A 19,480-nucleotide genomic window follows, 5' to 3' on the forward strand; every position below is an offset into this window, starting at 1 on the left:
TGGATGCAGGGATGCAGCAACCAAGAGTCTGAGCTGCTGGGAGTGATGCTGGCTCTTTCCAAGCCCTCCCGCAACCCGCTGCCATCTCACAGCATCCCTGCAACGCAGTAAAACCCAATCACCACCAGTTTCACTGGCACTATTCCAGCCAGCTCTAACACTCCCCATACAGTTATCCGTGTGTGGCTTCTATTTACAGCTGTACTTTCTCTCCCCTCCTCCATCACTTTTAGGAGGGTCCAAGCAGAAACACATTGGAGGGCTGAGGGCTACGCCAATAGTTTTAGCTTCATTTGTTGGCATTTCATCAGTGATCTCTGCAATGCGGAGGCAAATGTCTCTGCTTTGCCAAACGCTGTTTTAAACAGACAACTGCCCTGAGAAGAGGCTCCCTTTTCTCTAAAGGAAATTACACTGTAGACCACTGGTTCCTCTTTACCGTCTTCCAAGGAACCCTGGGACCTTATCTTCACCTTTGCTGCTGTACATCTCACTCCTACACAGGACCATTCACAGCTCAGTTTTTATCTGCTGAAGGCACCAGTCAAGGTACACAGTTACACAGAACACGTATCGCCTTGAGACACAGATGCACCTAAGTGAAACAACAACATTTTGTCTTTATTAGGAGTTCCCATGGTAATATAACACAGAGTTCTTAAGGAATAAAACACAAGACTTGGGGTTGGGGTGGTTTGCTTTTTTTTGCCATTGAGACAATGGTCAAATATCAGTACTTCTTTTTGTCTACACACATGATCAGCTTTAGCACTTACAGCTCCTCCACTCATGGTTCACAATCACAAATCCAAGGGTTAAATCCAGCTAGTATTAAATCCTACTTTTCTTTACTTTTAGAGCTTCAAGTCACTGCGGTTAATTACTTAAGTCATCATCTTTTCTTTTTCTTTAAGCATTTACATATGACATTCATTAAACAGACACAAAGCAGACGAGCTCTCACAGGAAAAAACATGCTTACACAGCCTGCAAAATATCTTTTTTTTGTGATTTTTTTTTTCCTCTTTTTGAAGAACGAATTCAAACTAAAAAGTCATCATGAGGCAGTGAAGGAAAACAAAAACTAAGGAAGACTTAAGTGAATACTGAAGAGCCGCAAGTGTTTCGCAGAATTCGAACGGATCTGCAATCCTTTTCCTCCCCAACTTGTTCCAATTTGATTTTAACATACAGGTGAAAAATAAAATGAAAATAGCTGCAATATATATTACGTTCACGGATTACTTTAACAAACAAAGTGCAAACTCTTTTATGCAAAACTAAAAGACCCAAAGAGTGAAACCTAAATGCGAAATGCATGGATGAATATGGCGATGGTTTTCCTAACTTTTGCGTTCAAAGGGGCCTGAAGGAATTAGGTGCTGAAGCTGGGAGGGTTTGGGTACCTAAGTAGCTTCCAGATCCTTTGCAAATCCCAGCATTGATACTTCGTAACAACAAATTTGGTACTTGTTTCTTAAAAGCCTTCATATATATAGTTTTTTCCCTAAAAGAACCTGTAAACACCATTTAAGAAAATACAACTATGGAAAAACAAGGTCAGTGTACGTGGCCAAGTACAGATAGAAGAGAAAGCAGAAGATGCAGCCAAGTGCCAGGGCAGACAGACAGTGGAGGTAATGCTGTGTTAGCTGTGGGTGGCAAAGCTCTCTGTGCTGAGACAGGCCAAGTCCTTGGGACTACCAAGCCCTCCAGCTAAGTGTAAGTGGGAATCTAACGGTGCAGATTTATTCTCCATGTCCTGAAAATAATAAGCCTCCCATACCAGGGCTAAAACACCTTCAATCCCAGAAGATAGCTAAATGCCAGATCATGCTGACTGCCACACAAACTGGGGCTCCTAAATTCGTTGAAGGACCACTCATGGCCTCTGGTTTCTCAGATCGGAGGCAGCAGGCATCTGAAGAAGGGTGGGGAACCACCAGGCCTTCCAATGAGTATTTGCACAAAGGCAGATTCCTAAAGGAATGAGCGACTGTGAAATTCGTACCACGTACGAGAGATTCTCAGCTGCTGTTAACCCATCGAGACTCCCAGTTACAACAGCTGGGCATCTGGACTCGAACTGGAATTGCCACAGATGCTCGGGCACACACTCGACTGACTGGGTTTTCGATGAGAGCTAAAGATAAGCTCTCCTAAAGTTCTGAATAACCACTCATCGATGGCCAGGAAGGGGGAATGTGGCTGCTACAGAAACCTTGCAAGCAACATGTTGCTCTTTGCCCACGCTTATCGATTTCCATCTATCTCCAGGAACAGAAGATAAACTAACTGCTAAAAGCTTCTCAAGAGACTCTATCTCAGTTCCTCAGCTGGTGTCCAGCCCCTTTGCACCAGCTCAAGACCTAGTACACTGAAGTGAAGATCATAGCTTATGAACCTGCTCTGCGCCTTCCTATTGCAGCTAAGTGGCAAGCATTGGCTGGAATGATGCAACCAAGGAATACCTGAAGTACCAGGGTGGCAGTGACACTGGTGGGAGTCTGTAACTTGAATGAGGTTCAGGAAGGACCGGGAAGAACAGGGGAACCCCCAGTTCTTAGATAAGGCTTCGTAAACACAATGAAACAAACATATTAAAAACACACACACGAACATAAAAAAAACCCAACCCAAATGTTTCCTCAAGGACCTGATTTGCAGCAAAATCCAGAAGGAAAAAAAGAAAGAGAAGAAAAATAAACCAAGAGAACCAAAGTCCCCAAGGATTCTAGCTCACCCGATGGCTGGGTGCGATGTGCTCTGTCAATTCCTAGTGCTGGGTCCTGCTTCTCTCTCGGCAGCAGACAGCAACCTCAAAGGTGGTAGTGGGGAATGGTTACAGACAGGCTGGGATTCGTGTCCCTCCGTGTTTGCCTAGCTATTCTGCTGGAACACAGAACCCTACAGAATATCCAGTTTAACACCCTTAAACTACTCTTCTGCTTGACATTAAAAAAAAATCAAAATAAAATAAAATTTAAAAAAAAGAAAAAAAAAAGCTTTAACATTTATTATTTATTTATTCCTTTTTTTTTGTGTGTGTCTTAAAGGCAGCTCCCGGGAAATTCACTTTATCCTTCCTTTATTAAAAGAAAGATGCTGAATGGGACAGAGGCCACGGATCTCAAACATCCTCTTTTACATTTACTTTTGCATGTCAGAGGTGTCAAAAGAGGGTTTATTTCTTTAAATGTGTAGGGGCTGAAGGGGGAAGTGAGAGGGGGTGGTGAAGATGAGGAGGGAATCTGAGGGGACTGAAAGAGGCGCCTTACTTCAGCCCCCCCTCACTGGTTGCCCGCAGTAACCGTCACAGGCTCTAAAAGGATCAAGAAGGGTGTCGAGGTGCCCCCGGCCCCGGTGCGCTGTGCGGGCGCAGAGGGCTCGCTCCTTAGCCCAAGCTGGTGATGTTGGCACGTCCACCCGGTGGTGCCACGATGCGCTGGGTCGTGCGGCGTGGGATGTTGTCATCGATCTGTGCCCCTGCAGCAGAGAGAAGCAATGTCAGGTCCCCCCCAGGGCCAGTGAGGGCTTTAGAGGAGTGAACTGCAGGACAAGGGAGGTGGGAGAGCACTGCTGCATTGAAACCCATTGAGACCTCTTAAGCCAGGCTCCAACTGTGTCCTTCCTTTGGAGGAAAAGCCCTTACTGGCCTCCAGTGCCTTCACTGATCTCAATAATGCAGATCAGTTCCCAAAGGCAAGTGCAAGGAGGATGGTGCCAGACTCTTTCCAGTGGTGCCCAGCAACAGGATGAGGAGCAATGGCCATAAACTAAAACACAGCAAGTTTCACCTCAACATGAGGAAGAACTTCTTTATGTTGAGGGTGGCAGAGCCCTGGCACAGGCTGCCCAGAGGGGTTGTGGAGTCTCCCTCTCTGGAGACATTCAAACCCCACCATGGACACGTTCCTGTGTGACCTGCTCTGGGTGGCCCTGCCTTGGCAGGGGGTTGCACTGGATGATCTCCAGAGGTCCTTTCAAACTCTAATGATTCTGTGTGATTCTGTGAATTAATTCTGCTGAAACCTACTCTGCATTACTGTCTCCTGAGCCACCCAGCCCTGCACAGGTAAGAGCTGGCTAAATGGTTTTCTCTTGGTGAGCCTTTGCATTCCTTTTTATAGCTTTCCCTTATTGCACTGGAACAGCACGCTGAGAAATCAAATCTGCCACATACCAGATCCACAGCTGGTCTCAGCTGGCAAAGCTCTGCTGAACTTTGTGCCATCTGCCCAGTTCAGAACACTATGGGGTACTCAGCATTCATGCCACAGCATGAAAATAAGCAGGACTTTATGACAGAGCTCCTATACTGCTCTTCCTTCCTTCCTAAACCTAGAAGTGTTCAAGGCCAGGTTGGACGGGGCTTCAAGCAATCTGCTCTAGTGGAAGGTGTCCCTGCCCGTGGCAGGGGGTTGGAATTGGATGAGCTTTAAGGTCCCTTCCAACACAAACCATTCTAGGATTCTAGGATTCTATGGTAAAGGGATAACCTCCAAGCTAAATCCACCCCACAGTCTCATTGCCTTCCAGAATTAATGCAGGGTATGGATGTATTTCAAAGCAATATATAATTTAGCCCTGTAGAAGTATGTACCAGACAAGCTGAATCCAGACTGGTGCAGGTTCCTCACGGGTGGGGCCTGCTGTTTGGCAGGAGATGTCTTAGCTGACGACGCTGGTGTGACGGTCTTCGGTGTCACCGACACTTCACAGACGGGTCCGTCGTAGAGGCCTCGAGGCACCCCCCGCAGCTCAGCCAGCTGCAAAACACAGGGTCAAAGCAGAACTAAACAGCTGGCCAGATGTTGTTACGACAAAGACACACACGTCAAGATTTGTCTTTGGTAAGAGGATTGGAAAGAGAACATCGTCTCCTCCGCGCTGATCCTCAGGCGGTAGCTGGTCTCTGAAGCAGCATGGGCAAAATGAAAGGTGCTCTGGACTCCTGTGGCTTCAGCCAGTTGTTAACTGGTGTGAGCAGCCTACAGAAGACAGCCACTCTGTCCCCTGCTCCACAAGTTCTGCCCTTTAATGATCTCAACTTACCTGCTGTTGTATTAAAGGCTCCTGACAACTCCCAAACACAACTTATTACTCACCCCCAAAAAGCAAAACAATGCTGAGACAGAGGCAGGTCTGCAGGAAGAGGAGCCAGGCCAGCTTCACACTGCCAGCCTGGGAGCTTTAGATTGGGTTAAATTCAATTATTCCAGTTGAGATGCTGCCCAATTGGATTTATAGGTCAGACACATATTTCTGTGGGAGACCAGAACACAACAGAACCCACACATCTGTTCTCTGCAGGGCTAAGTTATTTGAGGTTGTAATTTGGATAACTTGCTATTTCTTCAAAAGACCAATTCAGGAAAGATCATTTGCAAGGTATGTGAAGATCACCTATGGTGAGCAGAACTAACACAGCTCTGCTTTTGTCCAAGAGAGGGTAACACTTCAAACATCAAAAGACTTTTCTCCTCAGAAATCTGACTTCATCCAGAAATAAACTTCTTAAATTCTCAGCAACTAAGCTGCAGCTGAGTTCAGTGTCATCTCCTCTGCCAGTTTTTACCAAGTAAAGGCATCTCAAAAGGCAGTTTCTGTTCTGAATGGGTGTATTTTACAAAAACACTTTCCCATCCATTTTAGCCTCTTAAAAATAGACAATTCTCACTTTCAATCAGGCAGTAGGCTGTGCCTGTGACTCACCAGTCACCAGACAAGAGCATCTGATCATATCTGACAGAAGGGAAAGCAGCATCATGTATCTGTAACAATAAATTAGAATCCTAAATTGTTGCTGAAAGGTTTGGTAGATAAATGCCATCAATAACTTCTCTTGGTACTTCTGTGACAGAGGAAGCCTGATGGGTTATTTGCAGATTGATTCGTGTCCAAACTGGACAGTTCCTAACAAATGCTCTCTCGAGGGGTCCCAGACAGGGAAGAATTAAAAGAGCAGAAAAACACAATTTGCAGGAAATCCAAGCTCAAGCCAAAGCATATTCCTGTAATGACTCAAGTGAATAGCAAAAATGAAAGAGGAATGAGATAAATATGGCCCCTCTCCAGGGAACACTTTCTGTTGCAGAAGTGTGTGCCTGTTGAGCCAGGGGACAGCATCTGTTTTCCACTCACTTTAACTCAGGAGTTGCAGTGAGAGAACAAATGTGCATCCAACCATTTGCACTCACCCTGCTCCTTGCTTTGATGCGCTTGTAAACGAAGTCAGGGAATGGTTTCCTGGGGATATACCGCCCGGATCCCTCGGTGACATGGAGATTCCCATCCTCCAGCACAATCTTCCCCTGGCTGATAACCACCAGGGGAGACCCACGGCACTCCATGCCTTCGAAGATATTGTACTCCAGAGACTAGAACAAAAAGACAACATGAGGCAAACATATTCATGCCAGCAAAGCCTGCTGTGCTTGAATTAACAGTCACCAGGCCTGCTAATGGCCAAAATGCGAGGGGCAGATGGAAGCAAACTCAACAGCATTTACCTGAGCTGTGTATGCTGTGGTTTAATAGCAAGGCTGGTCCTTATTATCAGTCTACATTAAGGATTCACTCATGCACAATTTCCACTGCAACAAGATTCATGAATAGGAAATACAGTTTCAAATGAGAGTACCTCAAAGCCTACCTCTTTAAATGCATTTAGGCACCTATCTCTTCTGAATTCATGGGAATTTTGGAATCAAATCAAATAATCATACTAAAAACAATCATTTTGAAAAGCAGTATTTCAGACCAGTGTTTTGGTTGATGGGTCAGGGACCAGGACAATCTTGTTTTACTCTAATGGGATTGCTCATCCTCAATTAACAGGATTGGAAACACTACACCAAGGAAAAAAACAAGTTTCAAAGGAATCACTGGTAAATGGTCCCACCCATGAAGCATCCTGGATTGAGATGCACTGCAACACGTTATTTAGGGACTGCTACTCTAGTGACCATCTTGGAGACAAATCCAGGCCTTTTTTACTGAGTTAATGATGGAGTTTGCTCTTGGAGTGTGTTGTAAGTATGGGGAGGGGTGACTGCAGATTTACAGTTAGCTAGAATGGTGGTTAAACCAACACTGAACCGGGCCCAGCCTGGAAAATGTTGTGGCAAAGGAGGAGGCTTGGTCAGAAGGTTATGAATTAGGCTGGTTCCAAGAACAACACTATCTTCCTCTCTAGCTCCTAATGTTTCCTTGCCAGACAGTGGCAAGAGCAGTGTGAATTCTTGGAAAATATCTGTATGTTGCTCTAGCATTTAAAAAAGTAACAATCATCTGATGCCACATAATCACTACGTTTCCTTGTGTCGCAGCAACCGCTCTGCCTGGCTTTCAAAGGGGCCTTTGTTTTATACTTGACCAAACTAGGATGCCTTGACTCTGAAGGCATCACTTGTACCCATTTCTCCTCCAACACAAGGCACATGTGCAGTGTGAGACAGAAAAAAATACCCCAGCAGGTGTTACACCAGGTATAAGCCATGATGCAATGACAGGGGAAGAGGTTAGAGCTGGATGTGTAAGGTAAAAAGATGTGATTTCCTAGACAGCCCTTCAAGCTCTAAACAAACCACTTGCAAACGAGAGCTCTTCATCCTCCATAGTCTTGGCACAATTGAAAATGTAGCCTTTGGCAATAGCTCATTGAGTGCTGAGGCCTCTTACGTGGTGCAAGAGATTCAGGGGCATCTGCAGTCCTTAACGTATAAAGTATTTCTGAATAGCTGCTCTACTGTGGAGATGGTTCTCCTTCAGTCTAGCCCAGATCTAAGGCAAAACCTGACTGTGCTGGAGCTTATCCACAAAAGATGAAGTCTCTGAGTTATGTGTTAGCAAACTTGAAGAGTGCAATTCATTTCCTAATCCTTTCAAAGGCAACGACTTTCAAGCACTCCAACCAGCAAGCTACTTCCAGCTCTCTGAGCCACTCATAAGCACAAACCCAGTTTAGACCATTAAATTTGGCACCTAATAGCAGCATGTCCCTGGGCTCCCTCCTCTAAGCCATTCCTCTCCAGACTGGAGGTGTGATAAGTCTGGAAGCACCTCTAAGGTGATTGAAGTGACCAGACTTCTGAGTCTGGATGCCTCTGTCAGAGGTCTAAGCACAGGCTGGATAAATCCAGGCCATCTGTGAGCAATTCTGACACCAACTTAAGTCACAGGGAAGTGAACCAAACCTTTAAAAAACGTTTCTTTGTGCATGTGCCCAGGGATCCAAGTGTGGAAGGAAATTTTGCTCCTTCAACTCCAGAGTGAATGAAAGCATTCATGGAAAAAAGGAGGGGTTTTCCAGGGAAACATTCCATAGGTTCATCGCCAGCAGTGAAACAAATCGTCAACAAATGCAAACAGTGGCTGCTTTCTCTGAGCCAGTGCTCGAATGTCACAGGGAGACTCCAACCAGCCCCGTGCACTGAGACCATGCTGCAGTTTCCCACAGGGTGGGACAGATTTTTATTGTAGGAGCTGGGTCTAAGATACAGGACATAGCTGTGGGACACAAGCAAACAGTGCCTCTAACAGTGCCACCACAAAGCCACACAAGAAACAAGGGGAAGGTCTGGTCAGTCTGGGTTCTGCCTTGTGCCTCCCTGTGCCAACTAACATTGGGATGATTGGCAGTAAAATCATGTTGAAGTATGCCTACACACACATGTGCCAGATCATGGTGCAAATCCACTCAGACTCAATGATCTGGATCAGATCTCCCAGGAAGGTGCCCACAAGCTGACAAGCTTTGCCCCCAACTAGAAAAGGGGCAGTTCACATTCCCACTACTAGCCAGCCAGGCCATAAATGGCACGTCATGATAAGAGGTCTTTTGATACTTTAAAGAGCTTTCTGTGTGCTCAGATTCAAGCATCCAAAGCTCGGAAAGAGCAGACAATCTCTTTGCTCTGAGGGGAATCTGTGGGTATTCATGTGACTTCAGATTTAGATTCAAATCATCTTCCTTCTGCTCACACAACTGAGCCCTGCTGGGTTTAAGACCAGGGAGGGCTTGGGGCATCGAGAAAACAAAGCCCTGAGTTATCATGAGCTCTAGTTCTTGGCAGCACAGTCTGGCACTGAAGGAAGAGAGGAGGAAATGAGCAGCAGAGCTCACATAGTAGAAAATATCCTTACTATGTTATGAGTCTTGGCAGAGATTGTCTTGACACTGTCGGGATCCCAGATAACAAGATCAGCATCCGAGCCCACTGCAATACGGCCCTTCCGTGGGTACAGGTTAAAGATTTTAGCTGCATTTGTGCTGGTCACAGCAACAAACTGGTTCTCATCCATCTTGCCAGTCACCTGAGCAAAGACAAAAGGAGTCACTGCATTAGCCAGGTGGGGACCACTCCAAAAAGCTAACAGCTGACAGCACAACAGATTCCAAATGATCTTTACAGGGGCAAAAACCTGAGCAGAAAGACAATAACAAACATCTGGGGTGAGATAAAAACGCACTTAGGTGGCTTTTTCAGCTCTGAATGTCTAGTTGCAGCCTAAGTCTGTGACACATGTGACATACCACAGCCTTATCCCAGATGATGGACATCCTCTCTTCAGTCCCATTGGTTCCTTCAGGGATCAGGGTGAAGTTGTCCTTCCCAACAGCTTTCTGAGCAGTGTTGAAGGTGCAGTGGGCACTGCCAGTAACTTGGAGGTCTCCACTGGAGAAGACAATGATAGGGATTTAAGATATGCTACTGTCACAGGTTTACTCCTGAAGGTGAAACAGCTTTTTGCTTGCTAGCAACAACAGCTATTATTTTTATTACCCACTTGTCTCATGATGAAGCACAAGTTGTATGAACACAAAGAGCTCTACTCACCAGGACAGTAGTGAGTTGAGAAAATCAGGAGTGGTTGGGTCAGGACTCAGTGGTGGGGAAGTAACAAAAGCTGCTGCCTTAGCCCAATTCTTGCTCCAGTAATGAGATCCATCGGTACCCAAGCTGGCTGTGATGGGCTCTCCATACACCACAGTGCCTACAGGACAAGGCATACAGACAAATCCACTGTGAGCACCAAGAAACATGCATTTCCAGCCTGGCCTCCAGGCATAAAGCATCCTTCTGAAAAAGGACAAGTTGGGTAAGTTATGGCACCACCACACACAGCAGGGTTTCTTGGTAATTCCTCTTAAGTACGTGACCACAGAGACATAAGTTTGGGTTGAATTCAGTGATGACAGATGATCAGACATGATTAAACTCCTAGGTTGTTCAATGCTCCTCAGAAACTGTGTTATGTTACCGGGGGCATGTTTTCACAAGCATCTAGAGACCTCTAAAGACACACTGAGCATTTTCCAAAAATCAGTCCCTCGGACTAAGTATCCAAACAAGTAAATACGTGAGTTAATCACAAATACACCGTTAGTGCTGAGAGCTTGGAGCAGCGAAATGTGCACAGTGCCTTTACAGAACTGCTGAGGTCGGCACTGATTAACTGTGCTTGACATGGTGACTGCAAAGATCCTGAGCCAAGAACCTTGTGAAAGAGGCTAAAGGGAACTGTAAGTGTGAGGAGATCCAGCCTGACCTAGAAGGGATGTGGAAGAAAAAGAATGAAAGAAGTACTTTTATAAATGTGTATGTATTTTAGCTCTAACGAGGCTGGGTTTCTTGGAGCAAGCTCTGTGCACAGATCAGAGAAAACTCCTATCAGGGAAGCTTCCTGCCTACACAGAAAACCCATCAGCGAGGAAGCATCGTTTTTTCTGGTTCACAAATGCAGCTCAGGGAAACTTGAATGATTCCCCCAAGGGTACTTGGTGTATCTGTGGCACAACTAGGAAATGAAATTGGATCTTCTGACTCCCTGTCCAGTGCACTAACCACCAGTGCATCCTTCCTCTTCATTAACATTTTTGGAACCACATGAAGGAACAGCCACGATACTTTGCAAGCTGGAATGCACCAGCGACATCTGCACACCAAGCAGATGCAAGATGCTGCAACTTCAAAAGCGGTGCAAGCTGGTAGCCTCCCAGATCTGCTCACCAAATGCAACCTTCCTGAAATCTCCAAGTGCCAATCCATCTGGCTTCTGAGCCCGGGCACTTCACGTGTTTGTGCCTGCCTGCAAAACACTTGCGTAGTTAAAACACTAACCCTAAATACTTCAATCAGAAAAGAAAGGCAAAGGCAACCCCAGAATTGGTCAGCAAGGTCTTACCTCATCATGCAGAGTGAAAAAATATGACCTTTCTTTCACCATATTGCCTGAGCTACTGTTAGCTCTATAGGCTCCCAAGTTAGCTGGGAAAGAGCACACTAGCTAAGGCAGAACGATGCATTAACTGGCTTCACGCTGCTTCCAGGACCACACCGAAACAGGAGGTGCAGGAACAGCCTTTGTCCGAGGGGATTCACCAGCAGAGGAAGAGGATGTCTGACATCACTTGCCACAAACAGGGTTACAAAATCAGAACAAGGCAAAGCACACGCTGACTATTAATGGGAGGCCTGTTGTGGGCCAATACACTGGGAAGATTATTCTGCAGGGAGTGATGTTTTGAGCTCCCAGATCTGCCAATGGCACAGTCTGTAGGGAACCTCCTCCATAGGAATGCCACTGGGAACATCTGGCTTTAAATAATGTGCGTTCCTTTCCGTTCAGCAAATCCATTCTGTTTTGTTTTCGCCTTGGGTAGTCTTCAGTTATGTTTCCTCTGTTGCTTGGGAGGGCAAGGCCAGCGTGTGTGGCCCTCCTGGGTTACCCAGTTGGATAACTGCACAGCATTTAAATTGAATTATTTAAGTAAAAGCAACAGAGAACGGTATGCCACCGATACCCCAAATTCTCCTTATAAGGAGAAAACACAATCTGAATGAAAACTGTCTGTTCTGGTTCACTCGGGAGATGAAGTGAGTTCTGTGGATCATTTATCTGGGATCATTCTGTGGATCATTCAGCATCTTTCACAGGCAGGGTAACATCCACCCAAGTCAGGTTGTGTTTTATGGCTTCTGCAAGGTAAGTGTATGGTGCCTCATCCCAATGCCCCTCTCTACTTGCCTGCTAGTGGTTTCAGTGGACAATGGGCATAGCAAGAAGGTGGTTTTGTTGATGATCCATCTCTATGATGCATGTCTCTCCAGTGCTTTACCTAGAAAAAGGAAGGGATGCTTCCCTGGCTTACAGGATTGAATTGCACGATGACATCAAGCTGTTTTCTGCGGTAATGCAACAGGCAGTCACTTTGCTGTGTCAACACATCTTCTCATTTCAGCATGATCTCCACTAATGGAGTTGGGAGAGAAAGGTTTATCCCAAACAGCTTGAGCTGCTTCCACACCATGAACAGAAAGAGATGCCTTGGAAATCAGTCACCCTCATCAACTCTGAACTCATTCAACAAGAATCATGGGACCAAAATACTTCTGAGCCAATAGACAAACACAAATGTGTTTGTGTGGTAGGAAATAAGCTCTTCTCACACCAAACACCCAGATGGAAAGTGATGTCATTTGTATATCCATTCAGGCTTATTCAGACTGCATAAAATTAAATCCAATCCTTCAGAGGAAAGAAGGGGGAAAATCATCCCTCCTGCTTACTCACCCACTCAGAACTGCTTTAAATAGAAATGAAGGGTTAGTCACAGAATAAAGCGGGGAGACAGGCGCTCACTGGGATCTATGACCCTTGCTCCTTTGGGGGCAAGACAGCAGAGTCAGGACTCTGGAGCAGCTACTGCATCACTCAGAGCAGCACAGCTCCCTCAGAGACCTCAGTTAGAGAGAAGAGACACAAGGCAGCAGCATCCACGGCATGGCTGAGTGTTGCATCCTGCAGCAGAGTTATCAGAGGTGATTGCACTTCCCAGCCTAACCCAGACTACTGATCCCAGTTCCTGCTTGGATGCCAGGCTGTGAGTTACAGCACATGAGGAGTATCTATCTCACACGCAAGGAGCACAGTGGATAGCTGGAATCAGTAACCTCTTTGGCTACCACAGCACTACTCCAGCTGAATCCAATAGGGCTTGTGAGTCAAGACCTTCATCGGGACTTTTGGAATCACTTCTGATCCCAGGAAGCAGCTCACAAGACCACAGCAGCTGGAAGGAAGACACAGCTTGCAGCCTCCAGGGGGATTCATTAAATGGAGACAGCATGGAATTACTCTGTGATAACACGAAGGCACATGGCTCAATGTGGTAGGATGAGTGTGAAGAGAGAAGTTCTAGGCTGAGCAGAAGAAACAGCTCCTGGCACTGATACGACCACTGAGTACACGTCTGGGGGTGATGAGACACAACCAGTTGCTTGGGACTTTTAAAAAAGAGCCTGGACGATAACACTGGAAAAAGAAACCTTTCCTGTAGAGATGAAGCTGATGTTGGCAAGGACTTGAACTGCATGAGCTAATAGGGCACTTCCATCCAAGGGAAATAACTTACCCTTTTTCCTGGCTTGAGCAATGACATCAGCAGCACTTTTGCTCATCACCTTGGTGATATAAAGGGGGCAGTTGGTTTGGTTGGCGATGGTTATTGCCCGGTTCACAGCCTCTGCCTCCACCTGAGAAACAAAGTTGGCAGCAAGTTAGTACCATCCCACGTGTCAGTGTATCCCATTCACCTTCCAAGGGTCACAGCCTCTGCTTTCATGGGAAAACAGGGTGTGCAGGGCTGGGATGAGAGACTTTCCTCTCTCCTTTTCCACCTCTCCAAAGCTGAGACAGAAAAATGTAGTGTAACCACGACAATCACAATGACATCAAGCTGAAGTCCTCTCTCATTGCTACCTTTTCTCCCAGGCTGCTTCAAGCAGACTTAGGTCCTAAAGTAACACTCCAGGTGCTCAAGGTCAGAATGATTAAGCCCCTTCTTTAGCCTAGACAAAAATAAGCAACTAACTGTTGACTCAACAGAACTGTTCATGCTCCAGCCCACACGGAAGAGAGATGCTGTGCCACATACTCTGGTAAGCCACGTTTGCAAACAAGCCTCCTAAATTGCACCCTGCACTACAGTATCTGGCTTGGGATCTGACAGAGTGTGAACCACCCCATAAATCAAGCACTTTTTCTTGCCTGTGTAGAGAGATAACCTCAGTGAGACTGAGGGTCACTTTATAACTACAGCCTCTGAATGAACGTCATCCCTCTGCAGGCTTTTATGGCTCACACATCCTCATCAAAGCAGTCCAGATGACAGATGTAACAGCAGGGTAATGCTCACAGTGCCTAATGCCATGGAGAACTGAGCCTGCAATACCACTGACATCTTCCAGGTGAACGACAGAGCAAACTTAAACCCAGACAATCCAACACCTGATTCCCAAATGCAAGAGGCTCCCAGCACCTTGCACATCTGCTCAGCACCACTGAACATCTGCTCCATGGTGATTTCTGACAGGCCACCAGTCCCAGAGTCAGAACACACTGGCTGCTGGCTCCCAGCACCATGCCTGGTCCACCAGAAGTATCTGAGAAGAGGAACCCACCAGCTCAGGAAACCGTGTGTTGGCCAGAGTGATGTGCAAGTGCCCAGCACAGCTCTGCTCACACTGACAAAGCCACCACTTGAAACACTGCTGTTTGCAGCTGGGCTGCTCAAGGAAAACAACCTGACAAGAGCTGAGGGAGTCTAAAAGAAAACGAGCCCCCCAGACCAATAGGTTAGGCTCTCGTGCCAAAAGGGTTAAAGCCCTGGCCTGCCACCACGCCAGGGCTGGTGACTAACCCTCCCCAGGCAGCGTGCTGCACACAAGGGGACGTTTTTTGGCCCCGCTGCCCCATGCAAATGGAAAAGACTGCAAGGAAGGGTGTTTCCTCCAGGCCATTTGATTCAAGCATGCCACAGGCAGCAGCACTTGCAGGGAAGACAGAGGCTGAAAGGAAAAGCCAAGAAAAGCATTCTTGTCCCTCCTGAGAGACAAGGAGAGAACTCAGACAGACCAATGCTTCCAGGCAATGGCATCTGTTTGCAAACTGCCCATTTAAAGCCGGCCTGTGCACAGATCTGTCACTGTTTCCATCCTGTGCCTTAGTTTCCCCACTTGCAAAGCAGGGATGAAACAACACACACCTCCAGACTTCTGACCAAAAGGCATTTGAGCCATTGATAAGCAGGAGGAGAGTATTTTCTGCACAGAAGAGGACAAGGCTGCTGAATTCATGCCTTGTGCCCAGATGCTATGGTGACAGGCACATAACAATAACCCAGCAACTAGTCCAAAGGGGAATGTTTGCAATTACCAGCATGCAGCAGAAGCCCTAGCACAGCAGTTCTCTTGGAAAAAAGAGACAGACATTTCCTGGAGCACTGGGACTGCTTGTGCTTCCAGCGTTTTTGTGGCTGAAATAAAAACAAGAAATGATGGATGGCTCCGAAAACTCATCAGAGAATGATCCAAGCTATGAGGGGAGAGCTTTCCACAAAGTGATGGGTGATGCTGACCTGGGACAGTGGGGTCTGAATTAAGGCTCCCTTTCCTGGCTGGAATAATGTGCTGAATATGTCACCTTGGCTCAACACAGGTTACTGAGGTGAGCAAGCCAAGCCCATGAGTCAGCAGTGAAACTTAAGCCTTAATTCATGCCTCCTGCTCAACCTGGGAATTCAGAAGATGTGAATGCTCCAAGACACAAACACACACGGCCAGACCCTGGATGCTTCACTCTGACCTCAGTCTCACTGCACTGAGTGGGAGTTTGGTTTTAATAAATACTTTAGACCTGTTCAACAACTCCTGCTAGTTTGCTGTAGGTGGAGGTCTGAACTAAGCAGCTCTTCAGTACAGTGACAACCATCATAAAGTCCTTAGGACAGGCTTTACACTCCATAAAGGGCAGCAGGAAAAGCCAATTGTAGTGTTAACAGCACCCTGGAGGGACACCAAGAAACATCCACCTCTACTGCCCCATCCCTGGCAGTGTTCAAGGCCAGGCTGGACGGGGCTTGGAGCAACCTGCTTTAGCAGAAGGTGTCCCTGCTCGTGGCAGGGGGTTGGAACTGGAGGAGCTTTAAGGTCCCTTCCAACCTGAATCATTCTATGATTCTACTGGAGTCAACAGGAACTATGGGTCTGCCGCCTCCCTCAGAATCTGGCCTTTATCAGCAGCCAGCTTAAAGGGAGTTGTATGTTTTTAAAAACACAGAGTTACTCCCGCGCTGACATCGCTTCCTGCCCTGCTTCCTATGGCTGTCAAGGAGGAGAATTTTGGAGCAACTGGTTCCACTCCAGGCAGACAGCACGGCCGAGTTCAGCCGCACAGAGCCAGCCCGGTGACACTGGGAAGAGGCTTTACTGATCCCCATCTGAGGCAGCCATGTGTCCTCAGGCAGCCTTCCTTGCTGCAATGAGAAAGAACGCATTTGTGCACAGATGCAAGCACCCAACCGAGCCAGGGAACCACCACAAAGCTCCCACTCCACTAAGGATGAGCTTTGAAGTAGCCAGACAAGACTTGGCTAGTTTGATGGCCAGATACTTCAAGGTAAGAAGCAGCCTTCCTTTGAAGTCAATGAAAGTTTAGGGGTGCTCCACAGATGAGCCCCAAGTGTCACGTCAGCATTTGTTCCCACTCTCCTGATGCAAGCCAAGAAATATGTATGAAACAATAATGCAGGGGTGGGTGGAAAGCTCAGAGCGAGTGTTTGCTCACAACTTTCAGGAAGCAAAAAATCCCAGCTCCCGGAGCCAAACACAAACTACTGTGAGGATTCTCACACTGCCCAAGTTGAGCATTTTTCTTCTGCATGAAGCAACTGAGTGATTTATATTCCTACTGAAATGTCTCTGGATGCTGCTTGTCTGAACCAAGGGGAGGAAATAGAGAGGGAGCATGAGGGGCACGTGTGGATGATCTCACACACCCAGCTTCCAGCTGCCACATCTGGCAGTCAGCAAAGCCCCAATAGCTCTGAGGGACAAAAAGAACAGCTTCTACATAGCAGATGGACTTCACAAACCCAGAGTTCCATGATGAGATGTCTTGCTTAGAGATACTGAAAGACTAAAATGAAGAATGCAGTGGGAACCCACCTGAAAAACAGGTTTTAGGTTTTTAGTCTTGAGATTTATTTCAAAGACTTAGAGTGAGAGGGATTGGGGTGCTTGACCCGTGAGAAATCAATGGGGAAATATGAAGGTTAACTATATTTAAGTGCTGGGCTAAGATCTGAGGTGGTCCTTTCCAACCCAAACCGTTCTATGAATTAGCTCCCCTCTCTGGTACATACTTTCTTCAGAAGGCACTAGTTACTAGTTAGTCCCTAGAAGTGTCTAAGCCTCTTCCCTTACCCCAAGCAGCAATAATGTTTACAACCAGGATAAAATCATGTTTCCAGCCACATTCATCCCAATGGGAAGTACTTGATGGCAATGCAGAAATATTACAAACTGGGGGAGTAAATGCAACAGCAGTAAAGTCCTCACCTCCTCAGGTCTGCTCAACACATGCCCTTCAGGGCCTGTGATTCCCAGTTCCAGGATTCTTTGCTGCTCCTAAGGCAGAGAGAACAAAAAGAGCAGGAAAAAGATTTAAAGCAACATGCATTTCTTCTTGCAGCAAACACAGCTGTCTGAAAGAGGTACAAGTGAGATCCCAGGCATCTGTGCTAGCTAATAATCACATGGGGCTTTACATAAGGGCCTTACAACCAGAGGCCTGTCCAACTTCCCTTGCTGAGAATAACCAGAGCTCACAAAACCCTTGCTGATTTGTTCACAGGAAGTCAGAGAAACCTTTTATTTTGATTTGCCTGACCCTGGGTTCAGAGCCCCTCAACTTCCATTGCTCATTTGTGTCTACAAAATCATCTCCAAGATACGGCAATACAGTATCTCATGAGAAATATCATCCTGCAACTGCAGGCAACTGGGCTCAAAGACTCGGGTGGGCTCTTCCCCAGTCAGACAATGAGACATAATGCATAAAATGAGCTAGAGATCCAATTAAATCCAAATACATTATTGACATTTCTTCTTTGCTGCTGCTTAAAGGAGAAACGGATCCCAAACATCATCATCTTGAGTACTGTATGAAGCTATTTCCCTTCCTACACTCCCTGGTCTTTATGTTTCTGCAGAACAACTTAATGTACACAGCGACATTCACAGCCAGACACCGCCTTTCACTTATGGGGAGAAAGGCAGAGGTGGCCAACATCCACCACAAACTGAAAGCTGCTACAAAACCCTGCTTTATCAATAGCAATGAAGGGGGTAAGAGTTGATGTCCTGCTCTGCTTACATCCTTGATACACCTATGTCATGCTTTCAAAAGTGGTGGTGATTTTCTGTTTGCAGAGAAGGAATGAAGAGTTTCAATCCCTCCCAGCATTCTGAAGTCAATAATCCACAGAACAAACATCCCATACCTCAGCAATGATGTCACCGTTCTCAGCATGCACTTGAGCTGTCGCGCCAATATCCCGGATCACACTCAGGACCTCGTATATCTGGAGGAGAGAAAACACACATTACAATACACCCTGAGCATACACCCAGGTACACACCTATTATAAACACTTCAGACTCCTCCAGCAGACTGAATTTTGATGATTGGAAAAGAGAAAGAGAAGCATTAAGAAATATAAGATGGGGCTTTCTGGATGGAAATGATCCATTTTCCTGCCTACAACTGAATTTCCCAACCCGTAGCGTTGCATGCTACTGATGCAAACAAGCACTATTTAAAAGTCAGGTTTGGTATATTGGCCACACTGGATGAAGAAACAGTAACTGCACACACCTACATCTGGAGGGATTTTAAGAGCTCAGAGGGTTATACCCGTTTCATGCCTTCATTTACTGCTGCCTGGCATGAAATAAAACCCCTTCATTTGATTTTCATGGAGAACCTGCACCCACCCCTCTCGCTGCCTGGGACAGGAGCAGTGTGATTTCCCACTCTGAGAGGGCTCAGGTTGAGTAACCCACAAGAGACGCTGGCTCCGTCAATGGCCACTCATTAAAATGCTCACCAGAGTCATTAGAGATAACTGGCACCCACCGCTGCCTCCTCCACTGTTCCAGGCTCCCAGGCATTCCTCTCCTCCCACATTTAGAAATATAAACTGCCCATCTACACAATTAAATGTACCCAAATGTATCCACCAAAATAGCAAATGGCAATTCCTTCTTAAGGACTCACAATTCTAACACTAAAGCCAGAAACCAACTTCTGGACCAGAATCAGTTTGAGCTGATAAACACGCAGAGTAGTTATGCCAGAGATACCACTCACTGTCCTGCCCTGTGCCTAGGCATAAAGCAGCAACTTATAAAACTGCCACTGCTTCCACACCAACGGAGCTGGAATGAAACCTTACATCTCTCCCAGTGAGGGTTTTGCCACTGCTTTCAGGGTTTGCTGTTGGTTGGGGTTTTTTGTTAAGAAAATAACCTTCCAACCAGAGCTCTGGGCACTATTGCCAATCTTAGGTACTGTTACACATAGAAAGATTGAAGCCAGAAGAGAATATCAGATCCCAGTGTACTGAAATTAA

The 19,480-nt window shown here is 46.4% G+C and overlaps 1 protein-coding gene across 4 annotated transcripts in view; it reads right to left on the reverse strand.

Annotated features, from left to right (window-relative positions):
* Window positions 1-600: 600 nt before the first annotated feature.
* DPYSL2 (dihydropyrimidinase like 2) overlaps window positions 601-19,480 on the reverse strand; it is a 52,428-nt gene continuing 33,548 nt past the window's right edge. For all 4 annotated transcript variants that reach the window (XM_030510203.1, XM_030510205.1, XM_030510206.1 and 1 more), the window contains 9 exons: window positions 18,350-18,430; window positions 17,406-17,474; window positions 13,421-13,541; window positions 9,843-9,999; window positions 9,539-9,680; window positions 9,148-9,318; window positions 6,201-6,380; window positions 4,604-4,769; window positions 601-3,486 (listed from right to left, as the gene is read on the reverse strand). In XM_030510203.1, coding sequence (XP_030366063.1) covers window positions 3,395-3,486; window positions 4,604-4,769; window positions 6,201-6,380; window positions 9,148-9,318; window positions 9,539-9,680; window positions 9,843-9,999; window positions 13,421-13,541; window positions 17,406-17,474; window positions 18,350-18,430 — 1,179 coding nt within the window. In that variant the 3' untranslated portion in view covers window positions 601-3,394. The remainder of the gene's footprint in view (window positions 3,487-4,603; window positions 4,770-6,200; window positions 6,381-9,147; window positions 9,319-9,538; window positions 9,681-9,842; window positions 10,000-13,420; window positions 13,542-17,405; window positions 17,475-18,349; window positions 18,431-19,480) is intronic.

Source organism: Strigops habroptila, chromosome 21 (genome assembly GCF_004027225.2).
Source record: "Strigops habroptila isolate Jane chromosome 21, bStrHab1.2.pri, whole genome shotgun sequence".
Classification (NCBI taxonomy): domain Eukaryota; kingdom Metazoa; phylum Chordata; class Aves; order Psittaciformes; family Psittacidae; genus Strigops; species Strigops habroptila.